General features: G+C 35.6%; 1 protein-coding gene across 2 annotated transcripts in view; it reads right to left on the reverse strand.

Annotated features, from left to right (window-relative positions):
- Positions 1-657: 657 nt before the first annotated feature.
- The window catches only part of PLCB1 (phospholipase C beta 1), an 840,557-nt gene continuing 817,061 nt past the window's right edge, over positions 658-24,153 (reverse strand). Inside the window, exon 32 of one of the 2 annotated variants that reach the window (XM_027840410.1) lies at positions 658-4,276. In XM_027840410.1, coding sequence (XP_027696211.1) covers positions 4,046-4,276 — 231 coding nt within the window. In that variant the 3' untranslated portion in view covers positions 658-4,045. The remainder of the gene's footprint in view (positions 4,277-24,153) is intronic. The other variant, XM_027840412.1, reaches the window with a different exon arrangement.

Consider the following 24,153-nt stretch of genomic DNA (forward strand, 5'->3'; position numbering starts at 1 on the left):
TGTTTACTTACCTTATTATGACAAATTAATTATATTGGTTAAACTTCTACATGACATTATTGCAATTGGTGTCTTCTGTCCATATCCTTTTTTCATTATCAATAATAGGTTTAAATAGGTCAAAGAAAAGGTCATAAAAATCACATAGGTCAAAGAAACAGTCACAAAAACCACATATCTTGATTATATAAAATAAAAAAAATTGCACAAGTAAAATAAATGTAGATAAAATCAGAATAAAATATATGAACTTGGAAAATATTGTATTAAATTTCACTAACACAAATCTGATATCCAGAAGAATTTATACATATGTATAAGATGTCACATTTAGGAGCAATGGGTGAAAGAGGCAAAGAAGAAGATTTAGGCTTGACATAATGGAAAAAAATTGACAGTCAGAGCCACCCTAAAGTTGAATGGACTAACTCAGGAGGTAGTGAGTACCTTTCCCTGAAAATCTTCAGTGAAAGAGTAGATGACCATTTGTCAAAGATACTTTATAAGGAATCCTCATTCTGTTTCTGAGATTGAGGGCTTTCAAAGAAAATCTATAATCTGTTGCCCTTGTTCTTACTGCTTGTAAAGGGAGTTGGTCATGATTTCTAGAAGAACATTGAAAAATAGCAGTTGTCTTGTGTTAAGAAATTTTTTTATTTTTTTCCTTTGGAACTGTTGATGAAAGCACATAAAATTACAAGTGGAAGAAACGTCATGCCACAAAATTGCATAGAATTATTACAAAAATGTGAATTATGCATTTTAAACAATTTGAGATTGATAAACCAAAATATGTACATTTTAATAGCTCCAATAGTTTGTCCTATCTTTTTTCTTAAAAGGCAAAAATCACAAAGTCCAATCCATCACAGACAATATTAATACAATATACAAGAGCAACATTAAAGTTAAAAGAAACGCAAGCAACGTTCCTTTAGAAATCATCCAATGATTGCTTAACTAATACACATGTATTAATTAATATATGGCAATAATGAAACAGTTGAATTCAAAAATGTCTGACATTTCATTAGAACTTTGAAAATTCTGTTCACACTGCCAAAACCACACTATTTTCAGTAGTGTAAAGATAGCTGAAGAGCACAATCTAGGTAAATGCAAGGCTCTACTGTCTATTAGAATAACATCCACAGTACAGAATTTCATACATTCAACACAGAACAAGGCAAATACATAAAGGCACAAGACCACACATCATAAAGACCCCTTTTTCTTCATCTTAGTCTATTTCAAGTAATATTAATATTATTAAATGATATTTGTATCACTGTTATAGTTTCAACAATGCAAGGTATACAGTGTTACACACTACCCTACAACTGCAAAAAGTATCACTGTACAGATATAAAAAAATGTGATTATAGTAAATGGTCAAATACAAACATATTGCAAAATAGCTACAGTGGTTAAGATACGGAAAACCAACTAACTGAATTGTTTTGTGTAACTGAACTGTTTTTGTATAAATCAAAAATTAGTCAGCCTCAGTCTATTTCCAGACTAAAATTCTGCACTATCTACTGTACTCATTACAATGCTGTGGAGTTATGAATATCCTTATTAGTTTATCTATCATTCAGGCAATCTGGAATTCTGTTATAAAATGGAGCATTCAATGGAGACCATTATAGTTTCTTTATGATCACTATCTTTATCTTCAAAGTGCCAAAGTAGAAATATTTATAAAGGATTTCCCTTTTCCTAAGTGGAAGCTTTATTCAATGAATCAAAGTAATTTAGTTCAAAATACAATCATCTGGAAAGATCAGGTGACTCCCCCCTGTCTTATTAAAGTTGTTTTTAAAAAAGGATTTTTTAAGGTTTGGACCTAAGCTTGATCTTGATTGAAACTGAAGATGGACTTTTAGTTATTGCTTAAATTTGAATAATATAAGGTGCACAGAAATATTAAACTCCTGAGGGAATATAAGTTAAAGAGCATAAAAGTTTTCTGGGTATTAAATTGCTATGCTTTGCTCCTGTCAAAGATAATTACTTTAATTTCAATAAAACATAATGGGAATATCTCCTATAGATTTTAAGCTAACTATTATTTTTATGGAATGGCAGTGTGGTATACTGACTAGAGCTTTGACCTTGGAGGCAGAAAGACCTGAATTCAAGCCCTGTCTCTTATACATAGTAGCTGTATAACCCTGGACAAGCCACCTAGTCTCTCAGTGCCTAGAATACTATAAGTTACTGAAAATCTGCTAATCAGTGGAGGAAGTTTCCCACCAGGAGTTCCCTCATACCAATGAAATCATAAGTCTGGAACAACAACAAAAGTACTTATGTTGATATCTAAAGGTTATATTTTTTCATTTAAAAACATCTTGACCCACATAAAACTTTCAAATATAATAATTTAATCGGTGTTTACCATGTGGTTGATTTGCTTTTTATAGTCTAACAATATATAAACACAGATGATTCTGAATCTTTAATCACATTAAAATGTGGTTCAATGGATTGATGTATAATGGATATATGTAAAGCATTCAATGGATGGGCTTCAGTTTCAAACCTTAGTAAAACTGAATTTTAGTTAGGGCAAAAGATAGTGGTAGAAAATAAAACATTTCCAGTACTGTCATCCACTTTTTCATTCAGTTCTATCCACTTTAAACAAGTAGATAGAACCTTAAAAACCGACCCTTGAAACCAATCATTTAGAGCCTGCAAAATATGCGTATGTATTTTATGTTCTAACAAAATTTTGCTTTACACCACCAGTGCCAAAAATGGTTTTCTTAATATTTTAATATAATTTAATATCTACATAATCTAGATATTAGAAACTTACTTTCCCTACCCACTTAAACCTGAATTTCATTTAATTTATTATACATGAGGTTGGGTTCACTGCCAAATAATAAATACACCCACATATATATGAATGTGCATAGATACACACATGTTGTTCTGTGTGTATGCATTTGCATGGATACAAGACATATTTATATATATTTTTATATATGGGTCTGTGTGTATTCTCTAGATAAATATTCAATCTTTATACTCCAAAATAAAAGGACCATAGAATGTCAGAACTAGTTTATAGTCAATATGACTCACTACAGTCTGTTCATTATGGCTGTGTTTATATACTCAAAGTGGCTTTACTCTTTTGATTCACAGGTCAATTATTTGTCAACTGTTTGATCAATCCATTTAATCCTATAGCTAGTGAGTACATGACCTGTGAATCTAAATGGTCAAACCTATATTCATGTGTAGAAACAGCCTTAAAATATCTGGAAATACCAGAGACCACGTCGCTATGCAGTTATCTGGGTTGATACCTAAAATAGACCCTAGCAAACTATACTGACATGTTTTTACTGTTTTAGGTCATTGGTCTGGCTGGATATAAGCAAGTTAAGCCTTTTTCATTTAAAGAAAAAAAAAACTTTTAAAAATCACCACTGTTCCTTGTGAAGAAATTTTCAGCAGCAAATATAATTTTACCTCTATGATAAACATAATATCAAAACAGCAAGCCACCAGTGCTTGCAAAGCAAAGAAGATAAAACAATTCAAAGCAAATATTAAATTGATGATATGGCTATTGTTGACAGGCAGTTAGAATGAAGAGCTCAAATATGGCTGTTACATGGCATTAGATAGCATTGCACATTTCTGTCACTCACTGCGTTGGTTTAGAATACTACATTCCGAGTTCAAACAGAAATCAGCAAATGGCTTTCTTTGTTAAATATTCCCAATGGTGCATGTGGGCCATTCTGCCTTAGTAAAAAGAAAGTAAATATCTCTATTTTTATCTGTATGGTATACACATTATCTTCCTCATTAGACTTGCAGTATGTTTCAGCATGATTAACTGAAGAGTGAGAATGAAGGCCTCTGCATATCACTTTGCCAGAAAGATTCCCTCAGGAGATATGCATTGTATTAAGCAAAGTCTCTTGATGCTAGCTCCATGCTCACAGTAAGGGGGGGAGGGGAAAGATCAAGCTTTGTGAAGATGTGGCTCCTGCTTGTGGATCATGGTGGGGGGCAGTTAGAGGGGTGTATCAAATACTCTTTCTGCATTGTCTTCTTCCAGTTCTTCCTCACTGGGGGGACACTTGTGGTTCACTTTGCTGCTATCTGAGGTGAGGGAGGAAGAGACTGAGCTGTGATTGCCATCTTCACTGATCTTTCCTTTCATGGCTTCCTGTACAAACTCCAGGATTTCCAGGGGGAGCCTTTTGAATTTGTCTTGATATTCCTGGTCAAGTTCCACCTGCATCTGGAAAACGTAAACAGAAGAGTCTATTTTAGGGTGTTCAGGTTTTCATGATCATGAACACGGAAACCACAAACAAGCAATAAATAATGATGAAATATTAAGAAGGGGAGAAATAAGTTCTTTTTAATTAATATATGTTGAATAGCCACATGATTCCTAAAGCTGTAATGCTGGATAGGGTTGAAAACATTGAAAAGATATATGCCTTGTCAGAGATTCTAATTTCACCTAACTTCAAAGGACACACCAACAGTCAAATAGCTTAGAATATCAACAGTGGGTTGTAGGATATACACACTTGCACACATATAGATTATATTGTGTGTGCATATATGTCTACATACATACATATGGATAATTCATGACCCATCTTAAACATGTATGCTTTGAAGTTCTCTGAAAAAAAAAATCATTCCTTGGTGTTCAACCTAATCATGATGAACAATTTGGAATTTGGCTAGGTTGCTCACTAAATGAGAGATATGTAGGTCATCTCCATGTTTCTCTGAATATACATACATATAATCTCTACATCTATGACCAAAACAAATTGACAATAAAATGCCTGAACTAGTAAAAGTAACTGTGTCCATGTCTTCAAAAATAAAACAGGTCAATTGTTTTGACTTTAAAGTCTATTATATATTTTAACATATATATTTATGTGTATGTATATATGTATCTTCTGAAATATTGAAGTTTATGTCTGCACAGGATAACTGAATTTTAGACTTCTAAGTTAGTTAATGAGCATTTATTAAGCTTCTATTATATGCAAAGTAAGTACTAGGGATACAAAGAAAGGCAAAAACTGCCCTCTGGGAACTCACAATCTAATGGGGGTGTTGTAAGGGACTTCAGACGAAGACATATGGCAGAGACATAGAGGTTATTTAATCCAAACTGTGGCCTCATTTAGGAATCTTGTCTCTTATATTCATGATGGATCGTCATAATCTTCTGTTCAAACATTTCCAGGGACAAAGAGCTCATTACTTCATGATGCATCCAGTCCTTTTATTGGAGAACCTCCTTAGAATTTCCATTTCATGAAGTATACTATATAAAACATGCTCACTTCGAACCCAGCTCAGCTTCTGATTCTCTGGGCTACTTTTCTACTTTGCCCCTAAGAGCATACCTCCCCATCCATTTCCTTTTCAATACCCTTTTATATGCTATCTTCTCCCAACATAGTGAGCATAAGTTCCTTGAGGGAAGGGACTTTCTTTTTTGCTTATATTTGTATTTCCTGCACTTAACAGTGGTTGGAATATAGCAAATGCTCAATGTTTTATCTTAGGTAATCTAATAACCTAATATAATTTAATATATCTTGTTACAATTTTTTTACTCAAATTGAGCTTACTTATAACTTCTACCCATTGGATTTAAATTCTACCATAAGTGACAATACGGAACACATCTATTAACTTTTTTTCAAGACTTTTGAATATTTAAAGACCTCTATCATATTTTCTTTCAGTATTCATTAAGTTTATTATGTATATTTCCTTCAACTATTTCTCATAAATCATGGTTTCTAGACCTCTGGTCTTCCTCCTCTAGAATTTGTCAGTGTCTTAACAATGTGTCTCCCTCAGATAAGCACAGTACTCCAGATATGATCACATCAGGTAAGAGTATGGAAGGATCATTACTTCATATGTATATTTATGTTTATCTATTTTATTATCATAGCATAAGGTATGTAGTACTGCCATAGGCCAATCAATTAAAACTCCATGTCTTTTTCACAAAAATCTCTGCCAAATCAAGTCTTCCGTATCTGATACTTATAAAATTGATTTTTTTAAACTTCAAGTGCAGGAATTTATAATTAGCCACATCAAAATCTGCATACATTTATATACATATCTCTCTTGATAGAATGTAAATACCTTGAGAACATGGATTATTTCATTTTTGGTTTTGTAGCTCCAGTATTTTTCCTTTTTTAATTATTTGTTGATTGATTTATGCTACTGGTTTTAGCCTATTGGCATTATAATCTGTTTTTATAATTCTCTCCTGATCATTGCCTGATCATTGTAAAGGCAATTTCTCTCAGTATATTATGAGTAATTTTGATCATCCTGCAATTTTTAAATTTTTTTAAAGGATATTTTTCCTGGTTCAAAGAATGAATGGCAAAAGTATATGGTAGGAGACAAATGGCTAAAAAGCAGTTCATGTAAAAAAATATACCAGTGATGATGAGTGATAAACTCAATGAGTCAACAGTGTGGCATGGGAGCAAAAAGCCCCCCAAAACCAAAACAAATGCCATCTTAGAATGCATGAAGAAAGACAGTGTCCAGAAGGAGGGAGATGATAGCCCTTCTCTACTTTGCACTGGTCAGACCACATAGGGATTGTTGTACACAGTACTAGATGTTATACTTTGGGTGGGACATTGGAAAGCCAATATGGGTCCAAAAGAATAGAGCAAGAATGTTGTGGACTTGAAACTATGCCATATGAGGATGGATAAAGGACTTATACATGTTCGGCCTGGAGTAGGGGGAAAAAAAACCTTAACTAGGAAAAAATAGCTACTTAAAATATTTGAAAAATTGTCATAGGAAAGAACATTCAACTTATTTTCTTGGAATAAGAAGAGAGAGCTTGGAGTTATGGATGATAAGTAAATTAGGGCTCAACATAATGGATTTTTAAATGTTTAATGTTTAAAGTTGTCCTCAAAGGGAATGAGCTATCCTGGGAGGCAGTGAATTCCATATCACTGAAAATCTTAAAGTGAAGACTGCAACCAGTTGTTACAGATGTTGAACTTGGCCTAAGTGGCATCTTCAGTCCTGTTCATCTTCAAGATTCTTTGAATCTATGCTTGGTTGAAAACTGATAAGAAGTTTTGAGGTATTGGAATAGGAAGTAGAAAACTCAGTATTGATAGACTCTGATCATTTAAATTAAAAGACATAAATATGGAAGGCTAGAGCAGAGTTGGAGTATGAGGAGAAAGGAAAATTTAGGAAGATTTGTGTAAATAATCAGAGTGTAAAGAAATCTTTCAAATGATCCATTTTGAGTTGCTAATTTTAATTATCTGGAAATGAAGGACTAGAATGAGTTGCTGAAGGTCTTGCAGACTGGGAACTTGAACCCACATCTTCAAAGGTATGGAGAGATTGGAAACTCTGCCCTACAAACACTGAAAGGATCATATAGTGAGATAATAGATATGGAAGGGCTTTGGGGAATACTAGTAGCTACCAATGAGGCTAATTTTTGGATAGGAGGCACACAATTACTTGCCAGGCCTAATGTCAAAGTCTACTCTACTGTTATCGACTTCAGCCCAGAGTTACCATAATGATACAAAATAGGAGGAGAAATTTAGTTGTGGAGAGATCAGTACGATTATAATTAAAAGATGATGGTATGTAGGACTGAAGGTCCAGTTTAGGTTGTGAAAACTCTCTGCTGGAGTGCAGACCCTTTCTTTAAACTGCTATAAGGCCTCTAGCCTTTGGAGCTGGGGTCTATATTACCTGTATTTGTCTGTTGCCAGACTAATGGATGGCTTCCTCTTGCTTTAATTCCCTCATGAAAACAGAGGCAAGCATCAAGATAGAGGATATCTCCAACGCCAAAAAAATGAGATGTTTATAAACAGGTTTGACGAATTTTCAAATTCTGCTGAAGTAAATAATTTTCATTCTGATGACTCCACGATAATACCAAAATATAGAGCAGCATATGAGATGCATGAAGATGATGAAAAAACACAAAACCAAAACAAACTCATTTATAAAACTGGACAAATGGAAATCAATGGAGCATCAATGACAGGATAGCAAAATAGCCAATTTTTCTCTTGGTATTACAACAATTTCAGATGAAGTGGAAGCCTGGCAATTTCACACTCCTTTGCTTGAGTAAATATTCTCCCCATTGCTTGACAGGTCCTACTTTTTTTCACCATTACAATGAACCATTCTTCAATTTTTAATTAAGCAACACATAGGATTAAAGTCTGTGGAAGGTAAAATGGGAGAAAAGCTAAGTTCTCTTTCAAGAAATAAAATATACTAATATACTAATATCAAGAAATAGAAGTTGTAAAAAAAATTTAAAAAAATTTAAAAAAAAGAAATAGAAGTTGTATACTAAATATCTGAAAGTAAACGTTAGGATAGAGGACAGCATGACAGAACTCTATTGTAACTCAACGAGATGAATATTTCCCTGTAGTTATTGGCTGTGTGGGATTCATATTCCTATGTTTTTGCTATATTATTGCAACAATTGGTTTAAGAGCAAATAATGATTTACAAAAATACATCCAGCAATTCTCCAAGGCTGTGGTGAAGCTTTTTCTTAAAGGTCCTAATGATCTTCTCAATGACCCTAACTGAATTACAATTTTAGTGAATTTGTCCTTTTTAGGTTTTTTACAATTTTTTTTTCAAAATGACAAAAATCACCAAACAAGTTATGCATATATTCAAATCTTCTGGTTTTTTTTAAAACACTTTTGTCTTTACTTAATATGATGCATAAAGCATGATTTTTATTCAGAGCTGTCATAAGGCTCAAGGAATAAAACAGTGTCTTTGAAAATTGGATCTAATTTTCTTGATAAATAAAGACATGGCAAGTATTATATGATGGTGTTGCATGGCATATTAAGAGGTCAGGGCCAAGGATAATAGTCATACCTTATTCATTCAACAAAGTAAGTACCTTTTGGGATCTATTATCATGGTGGAATTCTTATTCAGTTCAAGAAACTAGGGGGGTTGAGATTATCCTCTTTGATTCCAGGTCAGATACAGGGGGCCTGATACGATATGGATTCCCTTTCATTATGTGCCTCCCTCCCACCCCCACCATAAGTTCAGAACATAATTTTTGTCTCACATAATACTTTGTTTTCCACTTTACATATCATATACTTTGCCATACACTAGTTTGTTAAAACAATACACGTGATCATTGTATACACATGATCTATTTCATCTTATTTAATATAGAGGTCAGCCTATGGTTGTCATTTATCATGAATTGAATTTAAATATTCCTCCGCCAATTGTTCATGGAACTATGCTAGGAAACAAATATATAAAAATGATGCAGTCCTGACTTCAAGGAGTTTTCAAAGTAGAGGGATGAAATGTGTACACAAAAATAAAACAACTAAAATGCAAGTTAGAATATTATTAAATGCTTGGCAGAAGTCAAAACATAAAATGGCCTGAGAGATTTAAGAATAGAGGGATCACGTTTAGTTATCAGAGAGGGATTAGAAAAGGTATCTTGGAGGAAGGGGCATGTAAAGAAAAGAGGGATTTCAATAGGAAGAAATGGGGAGTGGGCGAGTGTTTTTCAGGTGCTGCATGCGAATGAATGCATGAATAAGGCAGACCTTCAGAACATGAAGAAAGTGGGAGATTAACGACTATTTCAACTTACTTGGAGTATCAAGTGTGTGAAAAGGAATAGATGAAACAAGGCTCAAAAGGGAAGTTGTAGTTAAACTGTGGAAGGCCATGAATGCCAGACTAAGAAATTTCTAGCACCTGGAGGTAAGAAGATCTGAGTTCAAGTTAGCCCTCAGACACTTGCTGAGTGTGACCCTGGGCAGGTCACTTAAGCACTGTCTGCCTCAGTTTCCTCATCCATAAAATGGACCTAATAATAGCACCTAACTTCCAGGGTTGTGAGGATAAAATGAGATAACATTTGTGAAGTACTTTGCAAACCTTAAAATGGCATATAAATTTTAGCTATTATTAAAAAATCAGTAGGCAAGGTTATGGTGAGGTGGGGAGGGTGGGACCTTTTGTTGTTGGTTTTGCTTTGGGTTATTTTTTTTTTATTTTTTATTTTGTTGGTTATGAGAGGAAACATAGTTTAGTGGATAGAAAGGTGGCCTCACAGCCAGCAAGACATGGGTTCATGTTCTTATTCTGCTATTTACTGCCTGTGAGACACTAGGCAAATCATTCTAGTGCTCCAGGTAACTAAGACCATAAGTTGAACAGACAGTGCTGAACTTCATTGGTGGAAGGAGTTTCCTCACCTGGGAGTTCCCTATGCCAATGAAATCACAAGTCCAGCTGCTATCCTTAAATTTTTTTTTTTTAGATAGGGGAAATAAGAGCCTGTATGTAGGTGGAGGGAAGGAGCCAGTAGAGAGGGCTAGCCTGAAAATGAAAGAGGGAAAGGGAGAGGGAACAAGAGAAAGAAGAAGAGGAAGAAAGAAATGGAGGGAGAAAAAAAGGGGTTGTTTTGTTATTATAATCGAAGGTCTAAGGAAGAGATAGGAGAGGACTGAATCAAAGGTGAAGGTCAAGAATTTAGCTTTGGCAAGAAGGATTCTCTGAGAATGAGGGCACAGTGGGGATTATAGAAAATGTATTGAAAGATTTTGAGAGAGAGGAACCGAAGCAATTCATACTGGCCTCAATATTCTGAGTAAAGTAAGAGATAAATTGATTTTCTATAAGAAAGGAAAATAGAAATAGAGTTGTGGGCTTGAGAAGGAATAAGAAAATTTATCATAATGGGGAACGTGATAAGGAATCAATGAGAGAAAAATGAAAGTCCTAGTACAGTCTTTCATAGTACATGTGCTTGACAGATATTTGTTGAATTGAATTTTGACCCATCTCTATGATATGCTCCTCCAGCCTTGAATCTCTCATCTCCTTTTCCTTCTTTTCTTCTCATCCAGTTAATTCTCAGTTTGTACAGTATCTTTCCCAGTGAGTGGCATGGTGATTTGTATATTGTGGCCATTTCATAAATATTTGTTCAGTGGAGTTGAATTTAGTTGAATCCTGGATAGCCTCCACAGTCTACCTTCTCTGCTCCTATCACTAATCTACTGGACATGACTGAAAAAAGTCATGGGACCAACATGACTGTATCCCACATATCCCACAACCAATTTATGCTACCTACCCTATAGAGCAATCTTAATAATAAAACCAAACTCTCAGAGTTGGATAAGATCTCATAGGCATCTAGTTCCCCACATACCTAAATAAGATAATGCTCAACAAAAACATGACATGGCATTTGATCAAACTGATGCAATTAGGCTGCATTGAAAGAACCATAGTATTCAGGATTTGGAAGATGACAGTCCTAATGTTCTCCCATCATTAGGCCACATCTGACAAAATGACTTTGGAGAACTCTAGTGAGAAAAATCCATTGCCCCTTAAAGCAATACATTCCATTTTTGAATAACAAATAATTAGGAATTGTTACTTACATCAAGCCTATCTTTGTCTCCTCACAACTTTTACCTAATTCTTCCTTTTGGGGACAAAAGCAATCTTCCTCATAGGCGCCCTTCAAATACTGGAAGATCACAGTCCCCACTAATCTTTCTCTCATTCAAACTAAACACCCCCAGAAACAAAGTAAATGCTCAATGACCAAAGAATGGATATACAAGTGTTGTTACATGAACATAATGGAGCACATAGTATTGAAATGTTGAATATAAAGAGTAAAAAGAGGCGTAGGAAGACTCATATGAAACTAATCCAGAGTGACAGCAGGACCAGGAAAAGAATGTATACAACAATTAAACAAAGCAAATGAAAACAAAAAAGAAAAATGACACTGAATACTGTTTAGTTATTATTCAATCTTGGTTCAAAAAAAGTGATGAGAGAATACTCTTCGGTACCTTCATTAAAGAAATGAGACACTGTGTGGAATATTGTCTATATCGTCAAACTCATTTGAAAATTTGGTTAGTTGTGCTGAACTGGTTTTTTTTTTAAAATTTTTTCTCTTTTATTCTTTGTTTAAAAGATGGTTCTCTGGATAGCAGGTAAGGAGATATTTGTAGATGAAGGTTATGTAAACAACAAAATTAATAGTAAAATAATTTTAAAGTCTGCTGTTTCTCAAGCAGTCTTCAGATGACAAGAGCTTCAGGCCTTTCATCATCCTGATCACCTTCCTCTAGCCAATTTTCAGTTTGTCAATGCCCTTCCTAATAAATGACACTAAGAACTAAACACAATATTCAAGATACAGTCTAATCAGTAAAGACTATAGCAGAATCATCATCTTCCTCTTCCTTTCACTGTAGCCCAAGATTGCATTAGGTTTCTTGGTTTCCATAGCACATGGATCATTCAATATACTAGATAACATCAGTTTGTAGCATTATATAGAATTTTCTCATCAATTTCCCTCTTCTTCCCAGGTGGCTTGTAGTCTACTCTAATTACAATATCATGTCTGTTACTTCCTCCACTAACCTTCACAGAAATATTTTCTACTATGTTCCCCCATCTGGTTTCTGGATTTCTTCACATTAGTATATCTTAATATATAATGTTACTTAGATCTAACCCCTCTCCAACCACTACTTTGTCTGTTCTGTTATCTTGAAGAGTATATATACCCTTTCAGAGCCACATCCCCATTCTGAGTCGTATCCCACCAAATTTCATTAAAACTAAGGTTGCATTTGTCTCCTTGTGTTAGGAATTCCATTCTGTTTCATTTTTTACACTTGTGCACAGGCATCTGATACCACGGTTTCTATTACTGACTCTTCTTAGATTTTGCCTCAAGCATCAGTGGACGTTTCCACTGATATTCTGTCTGCAATTGCTGCTTTTCTCTATTATCTACCTTGGTGGATATAGCCAGTTTTCTCCATCTATCTTCCTTTTCTGTTCAACAGGTCACTTCTCAAATCTGCCTTTCAATGATGAAAAATAATATCCGATGATCAACTTTTTGAAGCTCCTTCTTGGCAGCAAGGTGTAGAAGAAAGGGAAGTGGATTTGCTCTTGGAAGAACCTACTTTGAATCCTGGCTCTTTGACTCACTACTCAAGTGACCTTGGGTAAGTCACTTCTCCTTAAGTGTCATTTTCTTTATTAATAAATAAGAGTTAGACAAGATGACCTCCAAAGTACCTTCCACATCTATATTGATTGGTCCTACTTCCCACTCACTTCTCTGCCACATGAGAAATCTATGAAACTTAAGATGGACTAAAAGTCTTCCATCTAATATTAGTAACACATGCCATTCTCATTCAGATTATATATTCTAGTTTTAGAACATTTGGACACCAAATAATGAGAATCCAGGTAAATGTAATTTTAAAAATTATAAGATGACAAGCTATTGAACTGTTCAGATTTCAAGAAGTAACATCACAGGCTGAAATGTATATTTTCTTTGGGGATAACTCTCTAGTTAGTTTGGCATAGAGGACAAAGCACAGACTTGGAATCAGGAAGACGTGTTTGAATTCATCCTTAGACCCCTAGTAGCTGGGTAATCTTGGGCAAGTCACTTAACTACTCTCAGTCTCAGTTTCCTCATCTGCAAAATAGGGATTAATGATAATAATAATAATAATAATAATCTATAGCACTTCATAGGGTTTTTGTGAAGATCAAATAATAATGATAAGATAGAATTTATATACCAATTTAAGATTTATAAAGCACTTAAAAATCTCATTTTATCCCCACCATAATCATAGAATGTAAGGGTTATTATTATCTCTATTTTATAGATGAGGAACCTGAAGCAGACAAGGATTAAATGATGTGCTCAGGATCACACATCTAGTGCATATTGAGGGTGGATTTAAACTCATGTTTTTGAGGCCACCTTGTTAAAGTTTGTAAAGTATTCTACAAACTTAAAATCACTATCTAAACATCACTTGTTCACAGTGCCTTGCGAATAGTGCTTAATAGTTGTTTCCTGATTTCTAAATAATCACATTCACTTCATAAGCTAATTTGTCTTTCAGAAGATAGTTTCTATGACTAACTCTTAACTATAATGAAAATGAAATTAATATAATATCTTTTTAATCCCGAAATTTTCTATCAAAGGTTTCTTCCATGCTTGCCACATGGAACACTTTTTGGATTGCCTTTTAGGATCACAGATTTAGATCTGGAAGTGACCTCAAAGATCACATAGTTCCACACCCTCATTTTACTGATGAAGAAACTGAGTCCTAGAGAGGTTAAACTGAATTGCCTGAGGTCACACAGGTGGTAGATCAGAGTCAAAATTCTAACCTAGGCATTCTGATTTCAAATCCAACCCTCCTTCCCACTATATGACATTAACAATATCCTTTATATGTATCAACTTTACTGATGACCAAAGAGAAAGCAAATTCACTCATCTAGGATATAGTTAAAATGGAAAAAATAGACTCTTGCCATTTTAAAAATAAGTGGACCTCCAGAATTACATAAATGTGGCTGAAATCTGAAACAGGCCAGGGTACATGCAAAAGAACAATGAGTTATGTACCAGATACAACCTAAACCAGTTCTCTAACAAAGCCAACTGAAACCAGGAAACACACAAACCACAGTGATGCCATGTAGGGAGAACTACAAAAACCACCACAGAATTGTTGGGAAAATAATGGGGGTGGAGAGGTGGTCTTTTCTTTTCTGACAAACCATATTTCTTTAAATACGAATGAGGAAAAGAAAGGCAGATCTTTGTCCAAGGTTTTTGGTTTTTAACACTGGAAAAAGTGTGAAAAATCTGATCGTCCAGTACTGAAATTAAAGTTATAATTAACTTTCAAATAAATTCCTTGTAAGGACAGCTTTTGCTTCACTTAAGAATTCAACACTTGCAAATATTCATTTTTTCCATTACTGTCAACTAAACTAATACTTTTTGGTCAGGAAGAGAGACAAGAAGGGGAATAAACACCCAAAGGGAGAAAAATCAGTGACATTCAAACTCAGCCCTTTTCTTCTTTTCTCTCAACAAGAAAACCATCAGAGAAACTCTACTTTCCTTGATGTTCCAAAAAACTCCCTAGGTCTCTTTGTGTGTGTGTGTGTGTGTGTGTGTGTGTGTGTGTGTGTGTATATTTTTTTTTTAAAGAATCGAGTTGCTGTTTCAACATAAGCTTTCAAACTCAAAGAGTCAGAAAGGAGCTTTGAGGTCCCTTAGTTCAACTTGCCTCTCCCAAATGAAGCCCCTCTCCCCAGAATGGTGACCAAATGTAGCTGACACCCAGGCAAAAGCTGGTGAAGGATCCCCAGTGGACCTATATATTTATACCCCAATATCACTGTAAAAGTTAACATCTGCTAAGAGTATTAAAAATAGTAGCTAAAGCATTAAAAAAGCCCAGAAATAGAAATGATGGTTTCAAAGTTATCCTGAGCAACCCTGCAAGGCCTTGGCATATTTTTAGAATGATCTAATGAATTTTTACTTCTACAAAGAACAAAAATAACAGGATCATATGAAAATCACCGAGTGCCGTCAGCAGGGCTACCGAGAGAATTGCATGCAGTCCATGGAGGGGACTGCTTGAAATAAGCAAGCATGAGCCTGGTACCACCCTAAACATCTTGATTTTCTGGTGTTCAGATTTTTGAGGAGGGATCCAAAGAGAGAATAAGGGTTCCCTCCAGCACCGTGCTGGTTCTTTGTTTTGATTTTGTGATTGTGCTGGAAAACTGAAAACTTAAAGGAATGAATAAAAACAATGATTCCTTTATGCGGTTCTTCTTTAAAATAGACAGTTTTTACAGAGTTTTCCAAACTAGTCCAATTGCCCCTTGACCACAGTGTCTAGAGGGGAGAAACAATATGGTTAATCCAAAAAGGGATAACAGCTTCCCCTTTCCTCAGTCACTTCTCCGTAGTATGAAAATGTCCTTTTTTTTTTTTTTTTTTTTTTTGGAAGGGGGACGATTTGAGGACAGTAAGTCTACCTTTCACATCAGGTTGCCTTTCAGGTGATATTAGCATATTTTCATATTCTTTGAGCCCATAATAAGTGATGTCTGGGAGAGGCAGACTAGAATTGTGCTCCACACATAGCAGGAGGAAACATGGGGGGTTGAATTTTTGCCACTGCAAAAACAATTCAATAATCCACCCATGGAAAACTGAGAGCTGACTATAATCATAACCACAAGGCTTTCATGTGGGAGGAATAAAAACATCTCAGCCACTGTTTAATAAACGATCTCTGTATCTTTTCTAGGGCAGCAAATATCCTCTGCTGCCATGGGAGTTATTTCATTTCCTGTGAAGGTGGACACCTTACTTGGATCTAGAATAATTGGAGAGAGGAGGCAGGTTGGTGGCGCAGGGGATAGAGCACCGGCCCTGAAGTCAGGAGGACCTGAGTCCAAATCCGGCCTCAGACCAAACACTTGACACGTACTAGCTGTGTGACCTCGGGCAAGTCACTTAACCCCAATTGCCTAGCTAAAAAAAAAAAAAAATAGAATAACTGGAGAGCAAGCTCAAGGAATATAACTAAAGAAACTTGTTGTATACCTGACCATGTGGTATTGGGAGTATTAGCAACATCACAGGGCATCAATAATAGTAATAGTTAAAATAGCAATAACTCATATTTGTGTAGAGATTTAACGTTTAACAAGTACTTCAATTCAGTTCAATAAACATTCATCAGGCATCTATTATGTGCCAGGCACTACACATGGATCTATGTATACAAAGACAAAAATGAAACAATCCCTGCCCACAAGGAGCTTACATTCTATTGGGAAGAAACAATGTGGACATACACAAATAATATAAAATATGTGCAAAGTGGCTTTGAGGAGAAGATTACAGGGGTTTCCCCTACACAAATCTTTGAAGTAGATATAGTAAAATATTCTTATTTTCATTTTACAGGTAGGGAAACTGAAGCTGAAAGCTCATAGGATTGCAAGATCTAGAACTCCAGGACATCTAACCCAATCCCTTCATTTTACAGAGAAGGAAATTATTGCCCAGAAAGGGGAAGTGCCTTATCCATGGTCATATAGAAAATGTTTCAGAACTGGGGTGTCAGCTCAGGTTCCTTTATTCCAAATCAGACACTTTTTCCACTGCACTACATTATTTCTACTGTATGTTGAAATGACATGCTGAAGGTGACACAACCGGGATTCAAAGCCAGATCTTCTGCTTTCTATTCCACTGCTCATTTTACTACATCCATTCTCCCTACCGACATCCAACTATGGGTTAATCCCTCCTCTACACATGACATCAAGCAAATCATGAACATTTCTTGAGATATACTAGGTATTATGGGGCACACAAGGAAGTTTTAGGCTCAGTTACTGCTCCCAAGTATCTTACAATCTAGTTGGAGAGAGAGAACATAAACATGAAGAGATAAAACTGTAAAATGTAAATGAGTGGAGAGGAAAGTATCATGGAAGTCCTGGGCTCAAGGAGTTAAGAAAAATAACTTAGGAAAGGTAGGATTTCAGCTGGGTCTTGGAAGATGGCTACTATTGATGTGCTTAATTGTCCTAACAACAGTTTCTCATCTAACAAAGAACAACAGGCAAGTTCACAGATAAGTATCATCCAACTTTTTCCCATGTTTATGCATTTCATGGAATTGTTCATCTGGGGACATCTTACAGTCACATGATATACTTCTCTCTAGACCTTGGGTCAAAAAGCTGTTATGGCCAAGCTCATTCATAATCAGAATGAGAATCATAGCGTTTCACAGTTGTAAGGCACCTTGGCATCCGTCTAGTCCAACTTATAAACTTTTTCTAAAACAAGAAAACTGTAATACACCTGTTGAGTGGTCAATCCAGCCTATGCTTGGAGCTTTCTACCTCCTGAAATGCCTCATTCCACTTTTGAAAAGTTCTGATTTTTAGGAAGTTTTTCCTTACCTCTCTACAACTTCTACCCATGGCTCCTAGTTTGAGGAGAGCTAGCTGGTACAGTGGATAAAGCATTGGACCTGGAGTCAGGAAGACCTGAGTCCTAATTGACCCTCAGACACTTACTAGCTGGAGAATACCCACTATCAGCCACAGTTTCCTAATCTGTAAAATAGAGTCAGTAATAGCACCTATCTCCCAGAGTTATTGTGAGGATAAAATGAGGTCATATTATCAAAGTGCTTTATGAACCTTAAAGCACTGCATAAATGCTATTATTATTATTTTTGTTATTACCCTATGAGACCAAATAAAAGAAGTCCAATACTTCTACATTAAAGCCATTCAGATATCTGAAGACAGTTCTTCTCTTGAACAGGCTCAAGATTCCCAGTTCCTTCAAATAATCTTCATGTGGCAGAAATGTAAAGCTCTCACTAACTTTTTTTGCCCCTATCCCTGACTTCCTAAAATTTGAACTAAAAACTGAACATAAATCTCCATATGTGATCTTAACACTGCAGAACATGCAGCAATGTCCTGTCCTTATTCCTGGAAAATATTTATTTTCCAATTAGCCCAAGATGTCATTAGTTTTTTTTTTTCTGGTTGTCTTGTCATAAGACTGTCATATTAAGATTAATGTATGATCAAACTCTCACACTTTTATTTTACCTGAACTGTTGCTAATCATGCTTCCTTTATCTTATGCTCGAGAAATTATTACATTTGGCTCAATTTTCTAGCCTGTCAAGCTTTTTGTGTATCCTGACTCTACTATCAAGTATGTTAGCAGCTTGGTGGCACTTGCAAATTTTATAAACATTCTATCTAAATCTTTAAATAAGCCATTGATAAAATATTAAATAGCACAAGGCAAAACACAGACCCCTGGGCCACTCTAATGGAGACCTCCTTCCAATACTCTATAATAGCATTAAGTACTATTCTTTGAGTCTGGCTACTAAATTAGTTCCAAATCAATCTAATTTTATTATCATCTAGCTCATCTCTTTTCTTTTTTTTCTACAAGGATAGAATGAGAATGTCTTATCAAATTCTTCAATAAATCTAGGTAAACTATATCTATCACACCCTCCTCGTTTACCAGTTTAGTAACCCTGTTTAAAAAAAGGAATGCAATTAATGTAGCATAGCCTTTTCATGATGAAGTCATGCTGCGTCTTTGTGACCACTGCCATCTTGTTAAAAACGTGCTCGTATTTAGAGGAATATGGCAGAGTACTCTAATAGTAGTATTAGGAATACTAAACATCATAATAAGTTGTGTATGGCAAGGGAAGATAAAGACAACTCTTTTTCTTTCTTTTTTTTTTTAAAAACTATATTTGCACAAAGAAAAGGACAATCAAGGAAGGGATGGGATACAACTATTGCTTGGGATGGATGACTATTGCTTGGGGTGGATGGGACACCAGAGAGAAGGCAAAACTACTCAGTTCTTATCTTAGGATTGTTTCCTTTCTGTCTATTGCCCTTATGCAAAACCACTCCTATTCTACATTATCTTCCAATTAACAATGGCATTATTTGGTATTTGAACTATTTTTTTTTCTTCAGTATCTTGGACCAGTGACTCAAATCAATCAAGGGCAAATAATTACTTTTTTTGGTTTTTTACTATCTCCTTATTTATTTTGAGTATTACATCCCTATTAGTCATTCTTTTTGTTACATTCATTGTATCCTCAGTATCTAGCCCAGAACCTAACAATAGAAAGTACTTAACAAGTGCTTATTGAACTAATGAATGGATGAATATTTTATACATAAGGGACACTTGTCTTGCATGTCACACATTCTACTCAAACATTAGGCCCTATGGACTAACTAGGCTACATAGGTAAATGTTTCAAGGCACAGGCATAGTACTTAACCATGGAGGTCCAGAATGAAGATATAAGCAGCATCATAATAGGGTGCTGTTCTTTAGCTGATTGGTTAACTGCACTGAGGCCCTTTTTTGTTGATGTGATAAATTTCATATAAGTCAGCACTAAGGAAGTACAGCTTTTTAGACTTGAGAGGCTTCTTCATTCTTGAGCTGTCTACTTTTGCGACCAACCTAGGAATGTCCCTGTGAACAGGGAAATCAGGAGAACTGCATCTATCAATGCTTATCCATTAAGCATTCGTACCCTTGCTATTGTTGTCTAGTAAGGTATTTGTTTTTGTTTTTGTTTTTTTTTATTACTTAACTCAATCTCAGTAAATCCTGTGCTTGTACTTAGGACCATTGTATACCATTCTAAACATTTCATGGAATAACAGAACCTCAGCATTATAAGAGTTCATCTGAGAGTTCATCTTCTAGTCCACTCTCTACCTGAACTGAAGTACCCTCTAAAAGAATGCCGACTAGTTATCATTTAGCATCTACTTGAATACTTCTAATACAAGAGAAATTTTTATTTCCTAAAATGGCCCACTTTTGAATAGCTCAAATTGTTATGAAGGTTTTCTTTATGTAACACATGTAAGCTTGGGGTCTACTTACTGAGCATCTATTCTTACTGGCATGCTGAGTGTCCAGAGTTCAGTCACTAGGTACTCTCAAGGCTCTAGGGATAGCCCTTATGATTTGGGAGCTAGATGGCTAGCAGCAAGTAGTTCTATAGCTCATGAGCCACTACAAGTGTGCTTCTCACTATGATTATCAGTGCTACCAGTTAGGTTGCCAGACTTAACTCTCTTTTAGAAAGGGGTATTTACTGAGGTGGCTTGATCAGAACACCAAACATTCTGTCACCTCAAGGTCTGTGACAGACTCTCCCACAGAATCTAGGAGAAAGTGGGCTCAGTCTTGGACCCAGCTAGGAGCTGAAGTACTGGAAGTCCTTTTCTTCCTTCCATATAGTACTCAAGAAGCTCCCTTTAGACATGATATCGCTTCTTTGTGTAGCCTTGAATCTGCCTTCCCACACAGCATCTGGTTTCTTTTAAGCTCTTAAGGCAGACACAACTGCTGGCTGCTAACGTTTTGAAGAATGATGAAAAGATGTTGATGAAAAGACGAATAGTCCAAAATCTCCTGAAACTTTTAATCTTGCAAGGTGCCTCTCTGGTCAAGGGAGCAGAGAATGAGACTTAGGCAAAGCCAAAGCCAAGTTACTCTTCTCTCCTCCCCACCCCTCTCCCCCCCAGGTGGTTCCTCCATAGAGATATTGCTGGAATGCTCTCTCTTGGCTTGTGCTTACTCTAATCTTTCACAGACACTCATGCTGGGACTAAACTTATTCAGACAATCCAAACATGCTTCTTATGCAACTTTGATTCAGTTGATTAAGAACTTGTTTGCAGTTAGTCTAAAGTTTTTAATTGATCAATTGAGATATGTTCTCATATCATTAAGATAATACTAATTTTAAATAGGAATGAGATGATTTGATTAATTTACTCCAATGAGCCCCATCTTTATATTTATGTTGAGGCAAATCTGTCTCTGCAATTTCCACTTACTTCCCCTAGTGTTACCATTTGAAGCCAATTAAAGCACATCTAATCTCTCTTTTACATGGCAGCTTTTTGAAGATTTCAAGACAGTTAACATGTTTACCTTAAATAGTTTAGCATGCCTTCAGTTATGCTATGATTTTTTTTAATCCCCTCATCATCTTAGTCTCTCTTTTGGACATGCTTCAGTTTTTCAATGTCCTTCATCAATTCATGTGCCCAGAAGTTAGACACAATGATACAGATGTAATATAAGCAGAACAGAGCACAGGGGGACTATAATCACCCTGGTTTTTTATTTTATTTCATTTGATAGTAGGAGAATCCTGAAAAAATTCTGTTTGCTGATTTTTCCATGACATGTGATACAAATACAGCTCATATAAGGTAAAAAAAATGGCCTCTTCAAGCAAATGAAATTTTATATCGATATGGTCTGGAATATAGATTAATTAGAAAAGTGCCAGGGGCATAAAAATTAAAGCAACAGACTCCTCTTGGCACACCTGTTTACACTGACAGATGGGCCATATTCGTTTAAGTTATCATTATCATATAAATTATCTAGAAAAGAGTCAGGTATTCCATACAATTCTTGCTACTTGACAAGAACATCCAAAGCTAATAGGGTATCCAACACTGGCCTTCCAAATAAAATTTCACAAAAGAATAGATAGCAAATGTACAGTTTCTAAAATAACACTTTAAAAGGGACCAGAAAATATGTGCAGAGAAAGTCATTCAAGAACTTGAGGACTATATGCTGAGTGATCCAAATAGCCAGATGGAATAGGAATTTAACTGAGAACAATCTTAATATGCTTATCCCTTCTCCTTCTGTTTTTAAGGCCAAAGTCCAGGCTGCTCAGTTCCTCTGTAGGAGATTGCATAATAAAGTAGAGCTCCTTAGCAACCTGAAGCAGATTTAGGGCACTCCTAGAAAGATAAGTGGAAGATTTCTTTTAAGTATAAGTAGATTCACTTAAAAATTATTTTTGCATAAAGCCATATTGTATTAAGAGGGATTATATTTAAATGGGTAACTCAACATTTGTCATTTTTTTCTGTTTGGGGAGTTCTTGGAAAATTTAAGACTACTCTCTTTTAAAATTCTCAGGATTTTCTTTGATTTTAAAAACTATTTTCAATTAAAAAACATTTATTTTCTCTCCCTCCATCACCTCCAATTTTAGGAAAAAAAATCGACAAATTTGCATAGTCAAGTATGTCTCATTCTATGTCTTGTATCCATCACCTGTGTGCCACCAGGTGGGTAGCATACTTCATCATTTGTAACTCTGGAACTGTGATTGGTCATTGTGCTGATCAGAATTTAATATTTTCAAACATCACTCCCAGACTTCTATACCTTTGCAATCATTCAAGGAAACAGAAAGTACATAAAATAAAGACTTTGTGTTTGGGGGTTTTAGGGGTGACCCTTTGTAAGTCCAATGTGAAGGAGAGCCACCCCCAAAAAGAAGGCATGAAAAGTTGAATGATTGCTCCATTCTCTGTGCTTATTATCCCAGATGGACCACATTGTCTTACTTGGATACTTCAGAATAGCATAGTTCTAAGGGAGGAAAGGCCCCAGTAATTACCTAGTATAAACCCCTTATTTTGTAAATGGGAAATTAAGGACCAGAGAGGTTAAGTGATTTGTCCATGATCACTCAGGTCATAAGAAGCAGAACCCAGTTTCAAATCCATGTCCTCTTTCTTCAATCAAGGTCTCTTTCCTATTGTACATTTCCTTTGTGGTAGAAGATTTTTAGGCTGAGAAAAATAGAAGATACTTAATCTGGAAAGAAGCGTAAGTTATGCCTAAGAGTTTTGTTCTGAATTGGAAATGATCACCACATCAACAAACAGATGTGTGAGAGAAAATGGTCATGGTGTTCATGTGGGCTTAAAGTATAAATGGAAGATTTCTGAAGGCAATAGTGGTGGCCAAGCAAGGAATACTTTATTGGAAGAAAGAAACGTCATACTGCCCAAGCACCTTTACATTGTTGGTGGCTGCCTGGATCTTGGCCAAGATGACCAGAAGTGAAGTAGATCAACACTCTGAAAGTGCCAGTGCCAAAACCCTTGCAGCTGAGCTGTATTTCATCGTCATAATGGGCCAGGGGAGGGTATCATACAATGGCAGGTTTAATAAGGAGTAAGAGGGCTTTTCCTTCTAGTCGTTGAATCCTTGGAAGATGACCAAGGGAGTTGTATGTGTATGTAGATGTTTCCTCTTTTCCTGTGTCTATGTCTGTTATCTCCTCATTGGCTGAGAATAACTCTTCTACCAATAGCCAAATATGAAATGTTAAGATTGTGCTTGGGCAGCGTAGGACTGCCCCTATGATAGAGGATGCCCCAGTCTAAAACACTGCCCTATTCATTTGAGAGGTAGTTTGATAGCCCTTGATACAATGATGGTCTAGTTGAATTTGTATGGGGTTGTGCGTTGGATGATATTTGTTTCGTTAGTGATATGGTCTGAATCCTAGAAAACTTTTCATCAGTCTTGAGTCCTTTCTGAGTCAGCAGCACTGCAAAAAGCAACACTAGGATCTTTGATCTTTCTGCATTCTGTAGTTAATTTCTTATTGAGAAATACTTATTGGTAATATAAAATAAATGCAGCTTTCCCTCCTACTTGGTGAGTAGGAAAATATCAAAGTAATTTCTGGGATGCTTTCCTTCTCTCTCCTGGACTCTACTTATTTTTTTTTT

The sequence above is a fragment of the Vombatus ursinus genome, unplaced genomic scaffold (assembly GCF_900497805.2).
Source record: "Vombatus ursinus unplaced genomic scaffold, bare-nosed wombat genome assembly UNPS02014841.1, whole genome shotgun sequence".
NCBI lineage: Eukaryota > Metazoa > Chordata > Mammalia > Diprotodontia > Vombatidae > Vombatus > Vombatus ursinus.